Source organism: Macrosteles quadrilineatus, unplaced genomic scaffold (assembly GCF_028750875.1).
Source record: "Macrosteles quadrilineatus isolate MER2022 unplaced genomic scaffold, UCM_ALF_1.0 Scaffold_2__2_contigs__length_208266976, whole genome shotgun sequence".
Taxonomy (NCBI): Eukaryota; Metazoa; Arthropoda; class Insecta; order Hemiptera; family Cicadellidae; genus Macrosteles; species Macrosteles quadrilineatus.
In genome coordinates, this window is record NW_026542595.1 from 128,315,388 (window position 1) to 128,327,811 (window position 12,424).

The 12,424-nt window shown below is 33.4% G+C and overlaps 1 protein-coding gene across 1 annotated transcript; it reads right to left on the reverse strand.

The window, feature by feature from the left end:
* Positions 1–2,517: 2,517 nt before the first annotated feature.
* On the reverse strand, positions 2,518–8,466 carry LOC128987704 (uncharacterized). Its single transcript, XM_054408697.1, has 2 exons — positions 8,400–8,466; positions 2,518–4,378 (listed from the first exon to the last, which is right to left on the reverse strand). The coding sequence occupies exon 2, from the start codon at positions 4,374–4,376 to the stop codon at positions 2,814–2,816; it is 1,563 nt and encodes a 520-aa protein (XP_054264672.1). The 5' UTR covers positions 4,377–4,378; positions 8,400–8,466; the 3' UTR covers positions 2,518–2,813.
* Between the last annotated feature and the right edge of the window lie 3,958 nt (positions 8,467–12,424).

Genomic DNA, 12,424 nt, shown 5'->3' on the forward strand with positions numbered 1-12,424 from the left:
ATGTATTGTCAACTTAGCTGAATAAAATGATTTGATTTGATTCATTAAAAAGTATTATTCACATGGCCAAAATGTAAACAACTCTGTGGAGGGATCTTTAAAGGCTTCTGGGGCAGAGTCCTAAGGGATTTTGCTTAGTTTTTCTTTTGATAACTCATCTACAGACCAAGACCTTTCTTTGGACACATCTACCAAGTTTCTACTCCCAGCCGTTCTCTCAAATTAGTGGGGACAAAGTTTCCAGTTAAATATTTAGATTCCCATGTTAACCTTATGGGAGAAACTCCAACTTTGATGGCCTGTGGGACAAAGCCCGAGGATTTTTATTACAGGAATTGTTGAAAGGGGGCGTCTACACAATAAATACTTTATTTTGATACGTCGTTTGTAAAAATCGGTCCATTATTAACGGAGGAGTAGTGTTTTGTAGAAATCGCCTTCACGTATTATATATTAGGATTTCTCTTGTAATGTTGATATTTTGATCAAAATTTGTATTATTTTAGTGTCTGTTATAAAAATTATGGCCAATTTGGTTTTGACATTATTACTTTTACAATAAACATAAGCGTAAGCAAGCTATACAATTTTCAAAACGATTGGGTTAGGCCTAAGTGGTTTCTTTTGCAATTAAAGACAACATTTCACTGTTAAGAGGAACTTCTAGAAACCCTGTACTTGTTAGGATCTCAAATACTTTTTCCCCCTTTTACAGTGGATAGGAAAATTAATCCATTAGATGTTGCAAGCAAACTTATCCCATTTATTATAAAATCTGAAGCCTGGTGTAGTTCCAATCGAATTCATTGTGCTGATTTTGACTCTTATGTGTTTTTATCTTTTGCGCCTTACTCATTCATAGCAGCAAAGAACAAGTAATCGTTTTCTTTTGTAATATTTGAATAGAATGTGTTATTAGGTTAAAATAGTTTTGAAGTTTGTGAATTTACACTCATAAGATATAAATAGAAACACAATACATAATATACTGGACATAAAGATATTTTTTTATACTTGCTGATTAGGGTGATTGATTCATAAGAGAGTAAGTTTAATCTGCTAGGGCAGGTTCTTGGTGGCTAGAACCTTTTTAACCACCATAGTTTGTTACTTTGACACTAAAAAAACTAAGTAAGAAAATATACAGTGTTTTTAAAAACAAAACTTTTATTCATACATTCATGTTATTTAACAGAAAAAATGTATACAGCTTCTAAATCTAATAATATCCACTTTTTCAATAGTTCATCCATAAATCAATGTAATAATTAATAAGAGCATACAATAGAACTACAACTAGGCTTTATGAACCATTTGTAACCGTACCATATTCAGATAATCAAACATTTGGATAGTTTGATTTTTAACCAAATTTTGAGTACCTATTTAATTTTTGTTATATGTCTGTGAATAATTCACGATTGAAAAATTCATTCTATCATCATGATTGATAAATACTTTTTGTGATCATGGGAGCCGAAGATGAAATTCCGTGACCACAGGAGACGATGTCTAGAAGAACAAGAACGCAAAATATTTTCAATATTTTGCAGCATTTGCAGAAGATTATGATATCTACAAGGCCATGGAAGACATTCAAATAGGTACTTTTCTGCGACCACGGACGATGAAGAGGTTTCAATGACCATGGGAGACAATAATGATGTCTATATGACCGCGAGATATGTACAGGATTTTACCGTGATCATGTCTTCTGTTTCTGAAATCATCTTCTAACATCTTAAATAGGATTCTTATTAGGCCTACTGTAGTTTAGGTTTTTTTTTTAATTCTTTCCGTAAGCGATTCAAATAGTCGGTAATTCGGACAGTTCAATTTCTACTGTACTAACAGTTTTTACTAATGTCAGATTGAAATGGATCCACTAACCATTTGTTAAATTGTCATTTTCATCCTTTACATCATATTAATCAATCAAACTTTGGTGGATGACGGATTTCACTAATTTCAATGATAAAGTAATTCCAGTTAATAGTGTGCATATCATTTAAAACAATTTCTGTATCCTACTATCTAAGCAGATCATAAATTTACAGTAGCTTAATTTTAGATAGTGTAAACTCTTACCTTAGCAATCCTTATTATGGTTGTCCGATATTAATTTCGAACCCGTAGGTTCATCTTCAGTCGGAAGTTTAGGTAGACCAAATGCTTATTATAAGATCCACCCGATGGGCTTCTTAGAAATGTTGACATTTGACACGAACACGATACACATTACAATTGACATAAATGATATACGGAGTTTAGGGATAAAAACCATGGTTTTATAAACAGTGGGATAACCTCACTTCAGTCAGGGAACACGCTGCCGGCAGAAATGTCAAAATATAAAACCATGGTTTTTATCCCTAAACTCCGTATATTATTTATGTCAATTGTAATGTGTATCGTGTTCGTTTTAAATGTCAACATTTCTACGAAGCCCATCGGGTGGATCTTATAATAAGCATTTGGTCTACCTAAACTTCCGACTGAAGAGGAACCTATGGGTTCGAAATTAATATCGGACAACCATAATAAGGATTGCTAAGGTAAGAGTTTACATTATCTATTTGATTATTAAGCAATCCAGAGGCTGAAATGATTGATAGCTTAATTTTGTTACATTATTACAGATCCAATACGAAATTTCAATTTTGTGAGGGTAAGATGGACAAACATAAAGATCTTCAATGTCCTACCATGACTCAACTGTGTGTGAATGGCAATCAAGTTGTCGGCTGAGAATATTTACATATTTATGACATTGGGGTTTTCTCTTGAAATAAATATAAGTGCAAAAAGGCAACTTAATGAAACTGAGGACTAATGTACAAAGACCAAAGATATTTCTCAAGAACGTTGATGATTATGTTTTTTTCTTCTGTCTGAGAGAGAAACATCAATAAAGATAAGTCATTTGCGGATCTTTTTGTTGAGCAAACTCGCAACATCTCATTACTTGTGTCCCACTTTCTTTGAAGGGCAATCATTGGGATATTCTGGAACACTTCAATTTCTCTGTATATCATATCAGTGAATTCATTACTGTCAATAGATTTGTTACAATATACACTGGTTTCATTCTTAAAATCTGACGCTACTTGTTTAATTTCATCAATAAGTTCATTTACTTTAGCTAAATCCGTACTGTATGCTGTTGAAGTTACTGCATTAAACTCGTTGACTTTATGCTCAACTTTCTTCCACGTTTCATTTACTTCGGCTGAGAGAGTGAGGATTGACAGCTTCAGATCTTCTAAAGTTTGGTAATCTTCATCAGAAATCAGCAGATTATTTTCCTCCCAAATTTTCTTTTTCTTTCTTTCTTTTTGAATCTTTTCCAATAAATCATTTAGGAGTAGTTGAACATGTTTGTTATTCATGTCGTCTTCATCTACCTCTTCATTTATTTCCCTGAGTTGACAGCTTCCTTTGTCAGTTTCTTCTTTGTTATTTCTGTATACATCTATGAATTCCTTTAATAGTTCTTCTTTTTCTTTCTGGAGTTCATTTGAGTCCAATATTTTTCTCTGGGCAATCTTTTGAATCTTCTGTCTGTTTTTTATCACCATAATTTTTAGGTCTCTCAACTTTTCTTCAAACATCATCGAAGTTTCATCTCTTAAATCGGGTGTGACATCTATCTTAGAATGCAGAGATTTCAGAGCTTCCGTAGCATTTCGGACAGTGCCATCCAGTATGTTATCAGGTTTAAATTCCAATATTGAACTCATCATCTCGCACATGTATTCACTATCATCATCTGTATCCTTGAATGGATAACTGTAATTCTTAACGTAATTACTGACTGTGTACTTTTGGTGGCTAAGCTCGTTGTAAGAAGTAGATGTTTTATCAGCTTTCAATGTTTCAACAGTCTCTTCGTCTAGACTGAATTTCTTGCAGTCTTTAGAAAGTCTGTAAAGTTTCAAGTCCAAGATGGTCGTTTTAGTCTCAATTTCACTTAATTTGTCCTGTTCCCACACTTCTACAATCTTTTTTTGTAAAAGGCTGGACTTTTCATTTTTCAACTTCTCATCGATCACCCTTATCTCTTCCTTTAGCTTTTCTTTTTCTTCTTCAATTTCAAGAATTTCTTTTACTTTGTGAAGCTGATTGACAGAATCGAGTTTGAAGTTTCTAAACTGTCCAAGATGTATATTTTCGTTCTCAAGCCTGTTGAGTAGAACATTCTTGCGTATTGTACTGGCGACATCATTTCGCATTACTTGAGCTTGCAAATGTCTCCAGACTGATCGCATCTTGGGTGTGTTGAGTTTCCGCAGATCCATTTGTTTGAGACGCTCGTGCCAGCCGAGCGCATGCAGCCATTCTGCCAGGCCTTGACTCTGACAGTCCCCTGACATCATCTCTGAAACAATACAACTTCTTGTAGAACAACATCCTTTGATCAATCAATTGTCAGCAACAATAAAACTTTTTCTACAACCAGAATGACAAACAACAAACAAAATAGGTTATTATAGTGTATCCTCTGGATCACTATGATTATTACAATAGTAGGTTATGTTACCTGCTGAATTGCAAAGTGATCTTGTTCTTGTTGTTTGTTAGAGTACCATAGTTTCGAAGACTTTTATTCTTTCATGGTCAAATCTACGTGGACATTAACATGGTCAAATCTACGTGGACATTAAGCGTGATTATTCCTCTTCAACCTCGAAGATTTGTCGAACGAAACACAAAAACACAATCTCGTTTTTATAGGCTACTCATGTTTTTAAATGTGTCCCTGGTTACGTGTTTCCTTCAACAAATCTTCTCACCGACCAAGTTGAAGAGGATTAATCACGCTTAATGTCCTTGTAGACTTGACAAAGGAATAGGCCTAAAGTCTTAAAAACTATGGTAGTCTAACAAACTACTAGAACAGGGCTACTTGGCAATACAACAGGTAACATACCTACTATTGTTGGTTAGCTATACATTTCTGGCACAAAAGCTTGGAACTACTGTTTCATTTGTCTTACCTATCAAGAATCAAACTCATTTCTAAAAATATTTGGCTCTCGAACAATCCAAAGTAGATTATTAACATGGATGCTCAAGAGCCAGTTCTATACAAAAGAAGATCCTAAATTTATCACGAATACTCAAGATAATTTGGAGGCAGTAAATGTTACGGTACCAATTCCAATATTTTAGTTTTAAATTTGAAAAGTACCGTAAGGCAAAACTTTGATATCCGACTCCATCGTACTATCAAACATAAAAGTATCGATTTCATCGATAACCAAACGTAACTTAGGCTAAATAAAAACTTCTGTAGCCTATAGATTGTATGTATAAAGTATAGGTAGGTAACACATAAAAATGTTAACCAATAAATTTTGTTTTTAGCAGCTGAAGATATCAAAATCAAAAAGTACATCGGTATAAGTGTAAATATATTATTACATGTGTTATTTGACGTATTTTTGTATTTTCAGGTAATAACACTACTTACGCAGGCTATACGGAAATTCACTAAAAAATTTGCCTAAAACAAACTTCTTTCAAAGAGAAAGTATTTATTATTGTTTTCAAAGAATAATTAGGCTCTTCTAGAATACTTTTAAAAACTGATACTTTTAATTTACGAAGCAATGTTATAATAAGTTACAAACAATTTTAATGACTTTTATCATTGAGTATACACGTACTAGAGTGGCCACTCAATGGAGGCTATCGTTACCTGAACAGCGCTGTTACAGAGTAACAACAGCGGCCCGAACTTCCACTTCGAGCTTGTCATCAGTAAGGAAGTTTGGTTGTTTTTTATTAGCTTTCATTGTAGGTTGTAAAATGTCATTTTTGTTGATGAAATTCATTTGTTTGTTCGTAGTTTCATTGTTTTTTAGTAAATTGTTAATACTAAATGATTAAAAGGTCCTCAGAGGTGCACTTCACAACCAAGAGACTACCGCGACCCAAGCGTCCGCGACCCAAGCGTCAGCGGCCCGAACTACGTTGCCAAAATCGGTAACAACTATTAACATTATCTGATCACTCTTATCCGTGTATAATCAATGCTTTTATGAAAGAAGGCTATACTTAAATTAATTACTTCCTGTTTCATAGCCAGTTCTAAAATAAAATGATTTATTGTCATAAAACTATGTAACAGTTCATGACAACTGTCAAAAACTAAAACAAAAAAACAAACAAGATGCCTTAGTTTTACAATCAAATTAATAGGTACCCCTGCTGCAGCAAACCTGCAGACTAGACGAATATTTAATGAGTATACCTAGGTTTGCTAATACGGGGAAGGTAAATTGTTTTTTTTTTTTACCAAAGTGAATTTTTACCAAAGTTGCCTTTAGGCTGAAATAGCATAAATAAATTTGCCAAATTTGATCAACATGAAACAAGCAAACTAACTTACAAAAGTTTTCTTTTCCTCCATAAGAATAAGGTGAAATGAAATATAAAATAATAGTGGTTTAGTTACCTTTACTTTTGTCCCAGTTCAATAAAAAGTTGTAATATCTACAACCATGGTTTCGACGCTAGTTGCGTAGTTAGCAAGTCGAGAAGTACACCACAACAATGAGTGAAATGAAATAATGAATGAATAGTGAAATAATGAAAATTTAAGTGTACAGTTTTTTTTTACATTTCTCTACCGACTTCTAATTGTAAAACAACACTTTAAGTTACCTAGCAAACAAAGTTAATTTGTTTTTTTTTTAAGCTATACACAATGACTATAATGAAAAGTGGTCATTTTATGTTTACAGGAGAAAAAGTTTGAAAAAAAAAATTTTTGAACATTTTAAAACCCTATAGCCTAACTTATATACCCTGTTCCCATTACCCGATCTTGCTGGTTCGCAAACCCATTTAAGTTTAGGCCTAACTTATCCCTACCTACACCTTCTTCAAACCAAATTTCATTCAAATCGGTGCAAAATTAGTTGAGGTTTGATGATCGACTCAAAGTGTGTTCACGGACACACAAAGGTTACCTATTATATAAATCTATTTACATAGCCTATAGGTATGGTATAACTTATAAAAAGTCCCGGGTCGGTTGGATATTTTTTTTAAATATTTAAAATAGAGCTACCTACAAAACTTCGCACAAAGTTACTGGACATAAAAATATAATTTATCACATATTCAGTGATCCACTAGGCCTACTTATTCATATACATCATAACTTATAACAATTTGAACGAATGGTGATTTTGGCCTCTGGGGGCATCAAAGTAAAAAAGTAAATCGGTCCTGGGTCTAAGGCAGGGTGCACACCGGAGAAACCCGTTTCAGGAAACTGGTTTCATCAAATTGGTTTCAAGGAAACCATTTCTTTAACAAATGCACACAGAAGAAATGGGATTTATTCAGTTTCGTGATATGAATTCAGATGACAATGTTGTGACTTTATTGGTGGTGGCTAAAGAAAATGAAAAGAAGGAAGTATTGGGTTCACCCATTGATTAGGGATGGTCAACACAGTAGCCTACTTACATTGTAGCTCGTTAATTATGCAGTTATCCTATAAAATGTTTTGATTTTTTAGAATGCCAAAGCCTCTTTTTGAACGTTTGGTGGAATTACTTAGCCCACTGATAAAAAAGAAGGACACCAACCGGAGGTTAGCTCTGAGTGCTGAGGAAAAATAACAATACATTGAGGTAATTCGATAAAACCAATAGAAACGTGAAACTGAAGCCTATACGAAATCTGTTTGTTGGATTTTATGTAAACCAGTTGCAAGAAACAAATGAAATTACAGTTTCATGCAACGCAGTGTGCACAGCCCTGTGTTAAACTAATCCATCTGTTGCAAGCAACTAAAGTTTCTCGTTTCATTAAATCGGTTTCCTGAAATGGATTTCTCCAGTGTGCACCCTGCCTAAGTCTTAACGTGCCAACTACGGTAATTTAATTGCTAAGTTACTTCCCTCGGCCTATAAGTTAGGGAAATTCGCGGCTGCACTTTACTTTAGGTCCTACACTCATTCGAATGAAAATATCGATCGATATATTGATTAATCGATTGTTTCATTCGATATATCGTTTGGTTAGTTAGGTAAGGTTAACGTAACCTAACTAACCAAACGATATATCGAATGAAACAATCGAATAATCAATATTTTCATTCGAATGAGTGTAGGACCTAAAGTAAAGTGCAGCCCAAGTTATGCTTAAATTTAACAAGTTACAACAGACAGGGGTTTTCTGTTGACCGGCAAGAAATTGTACATTTTTACCCCTTGGTAGCCTTAGCCTATTCGAACTTTGAAGCTTTTATGAGTGGCTGTACAGTTGTTTGGTTGTAAATCAAAGAATCAATTTCCATACCGTTAAAATTGCAGATTATGACAAATTTGTTGAATACAAAAATACTGTATTCATTTTGAAAAAGAAATAACTTAACTTACCAAACAAATAGTCAGTCAGACGAAGTTGTATAACCTTAACCTATACCATTAACCGCCAAATCAAAACATAAACAAGAAGAACAAAACAGATGCAGATAATGAGAGATGAACAGAAAGGAGAACATAGAATATAGAATCGAATACAGGGCAGGTACCAGAACAAGAAAAGTGGGTGGTAAAAGTAACGCAAAGGCGTTCAATATAGGGTACCTATTGACGCTGTAATCCACAAGCGTCTACAGCCTGACTGATCACTTATTGCAAACGAAAAAAACTGGCCCATGAAGAAGAAGAACCATCTTGTTGATGACTGCGGTCTGTCGTCTGTTACTTAGCAGCATAGCATAAACAAAGTCAAACAGACTCCCAGATATAAATAAAACATAACCTCAACCCTCAAAACCAACTAATATTTTGTATTATATTATTTCACCTTGAATCCTACTAAGGTATTTAAGTTATTATTATTTTAGGTATATAAGCTATTTTTAATGTTGACGTTATCATTTATCTTATTATTTTTTTAAATTATTGCTACTCCATTTGTTACTTTGATTTCCAAATTAGTAAGTTAGGTTCTAAACAAACTAGACACGTTCATGATTTCTTGGATATGAGGGTTAGAGGATTAACCTAGTTTAAACCTACCTGGATAGTATAATTTTATGTTAACCAACCAAATTTAATTCTGATTAGATGAAACCAATGGCAAATCTATAACACTAGTCCTAATGTGTTGAACCGAATTGGGGTACAGTTTCTTAACTGGGCTACGCTAATATTGATTGAAACTATCGACTCGATTAGTAAACCTTCATGCGATTTGTTCACCATCAGCAAGTTTGGTTAGTTAGGTTAGGTTATGATAGCTTAATTTTATAATAGATATATTTTAAAATATCGATTATTAATCAATATTTTCAATTCGATAGTTTCAATCAATGTTTGCGTAGCCCAGTTAAGAAACTGTACCCATGACAGGTTCGATTTCTGACACAACCACAATATTTGATGGGTTTGGACCACTTTACCTTGAATGTTTTTGTGATTAGCTCTCCTACAAAATGCCTCTGGTATACAGAGAACAGTGACAAAAAAGAAGATAAAAATTTAGAAATTCATTCCAACTGCAATTTTTGTGTATGTCGGCCACGGCCACTATTAGAGTAATTAGGTCATAACAAACAGTTTACAAGTACATCCTTCATTACATTTGAATTCAAGGATACAGGGACAACTTTTCCAAAGACAAATTTCCTTCCACCAAATACTGCTCTAACGTGGCAAAGGTCAGATTTTTAACAGGAGTGGGCAAATTGTATAACACTGGGTTTTCACTAGACCACAAAGTTTGTTTGGGTACTTCCCTGTTAAAGAGAACATTAATTATCAATGATTTCTTTTCGATTTATCGATATTTTTGTTTTACTTCACGATCCGTATTCCTTCTGTTTTAATATCTTCAAACACATTTAAATTACAAATTAAGAACCAACCTTTTTTAGGCAAAAATAATAGCCCATAGGCCTATATTAGAGTAGGAAATGAAACTATTCTAAACTAACCTAACATAACTAACCAAACTTGCTGTGTAGGCTGTTATCATTTCAAAATTCCGTTTGATAACAGAAAATGCATATAGGCTATCAAACGGGGCTAACGGAAAGTTGAAATGTTACGTTTGGTTTGTTAGGTTAGTTTAAAAGAGTTTTATTTCATTACAATATTTTTTGGCTGCACTTTACTTTAGGCCCTACAGTCATTCGAATGAAAATATCGATTATTCTATTTTTTTCATTTGATATATCGTTTGGTTAGTTAGGTTAGGTTAACCTTACCTAACTAACCAAACGATATATCGAAAAAATAAATTAATCAATATATTGATCTATATTTTCATTCAAATGAGTGTAGGACCTAAAGTTAAATGCAGCCTTCAATTTGTTATAATCAATATATCGGATAGAAAAAAAAATCGCGTATCTGTTGGCACAAAAAACCAAATGAAAATATCGATTGATACCCTATATCCATTATTCGATATATCGTTTGGTTAGTTAGGTAAGGTTAACCTAAACTGACTAAGTTAACCAAACGATATCGAATGAAACAATCGAATAATCAATATTTTCATTTGGGGGTACATTTCCATATCTGATGGCTCAAACAACTGGATGAAAATATCGATCGATAGGCTATATAGGCTAGATTATTCGATATATCGTTTGGTTAGTTAGGTAAGGTTAACCTAACCTAACTTACCAAACGATATATCGAATTAAACAATCGAATAATCAAAATTACTCATTCGGTTGTTTGTGCCAACAGATATGGAAGTGTACCCTTGTTCGGTTGTTTGTGCTAACAGATACGGAAGTCCACCCAAAAATCGTATTACAATCTCTCAACAGTTTCATCCATTGCACTTTCATTGTAACTTATGGAGCCTGCATTCATTTAAGTTAAATAGCATTGCCTATGGTGAAAGACTCAACGGCCATTTTAAATGTTTAGATCTTTGCTATTATGGAGTGTAAAAGAATGCTAAGGAGCAAGAATTCATAGGCTTGGCCGGGAGGTTAACCATGATAGACATAGGCCTAAATGTCTTATTTTTAATTATCATTAAGAATAAAATGAAAAATTGAGTAGGCATAGGCATACACTAAAAAACATTAAAAGGGGCAAAATTACAAAAGGATAAAAGTACATTTTTATAAAGTTTAGTAAACATGCTATTTATTCACAGAAATGGGTTTTAATCTATGCAGTAAAAATGTAGAACACTACCCACAAGATTAATAGTTTACAAAAGACTTCACAAGGACAACTAGGATAACAAAACGTAAATATCACAACATCTACATGTCCAGTGATCATAAATAAATATCACAAGAAAAAGAACTTCTTTTTATTTAATCATTATATGGAGATGGAAACAAAATGAATAACTTCAATGAAATAGACAATATCAAAATACTACACTTTAGATGAAAACAAACAAACAGCCGCACCAAAACACAGCCGACAGCCAAAACGATACGTCACGTCATAAAATAAAATCAAGCAGACAACAATTGTTTCTTCTTCTTCAGTCTGGCCAGGCTGACCAGTTTTTTTTTGTTTGCAATAAGTGATCAGTCAGGCTGTAGACGCTTGTCTGAAACCCACAAAAAAATGGAACAGAAATGGCCACCTTTAACTTCAGGTCAGTAAAGGCGGCCGTGGTAGTGTTGTCTAGCGCCAGACACGTCCCATAAGAAAACATGGCTGACAGGTGACACCAGCTCATTAATTCGCGTATTATTTATTTAAATTTAAATATATGAACGTAAATGTATTAAAAGATTTAAAATAAAACATATAGAATTGAAAAAAAAAACAATATTAAAATAGAAAATCTAATTTTGTATATTTAAAGTGGAGTCAGTATTTTCATTATAGTCCAGTAACCAAGCTTTCATATCTATACTTATTTAATGCGCAAGCACGATTTTTGTGACAATTACTCCTCCGAAACTACTGAACCGATTGACATGTTTTTGTTGTCATTGGAAAGAGCTAACGTGAAGTTGTGCTGGAAACTTTCTTTTTAGGTAAAATAATTAGAGAGTGAGGCCCTGTGGCCCTTTAAAGTTTCGTATTTCTCCATAAGATTAACATGGGAAACAAACATTGTTTTGAAACTCCAGCTGTTGTCAGATTTTTTTAAACTTTATTTTATTTTACAATCTGTTCAGGTTCAGTACAACTGTGAACAATTAGTAAAAGGCATAATATAAGTAAATGACTTGACCAAGAATCTCCCCAGTGAAAGATCTTGGAAAAATAAATAGTCATATATCATGTAACTAAAACTATGTAAATCGGTATGGGAGTTCAAGAACTTTCACAATTTTTAGTCTGTTGGGAAATTCACTATTGTCCAGCAAGTTAACGGCTAAATTGTTCTGGTGGGTTTCTAGTTTTTCTTGATATTTCTTGCTAATTCTTGTTATTTCTTCAATCACTGTAGGTATTTTAAA

What these genes read in the sequence shown, in the direction of transcription:
- LOC128987704 (XM_054408697.1), bottom strand. Translation starts at nt 4,376, where the DNA reads ATGATGTCAGGGGACTGTCAGAGTCAAGGCCTGGCAGAATGGCTGCAT.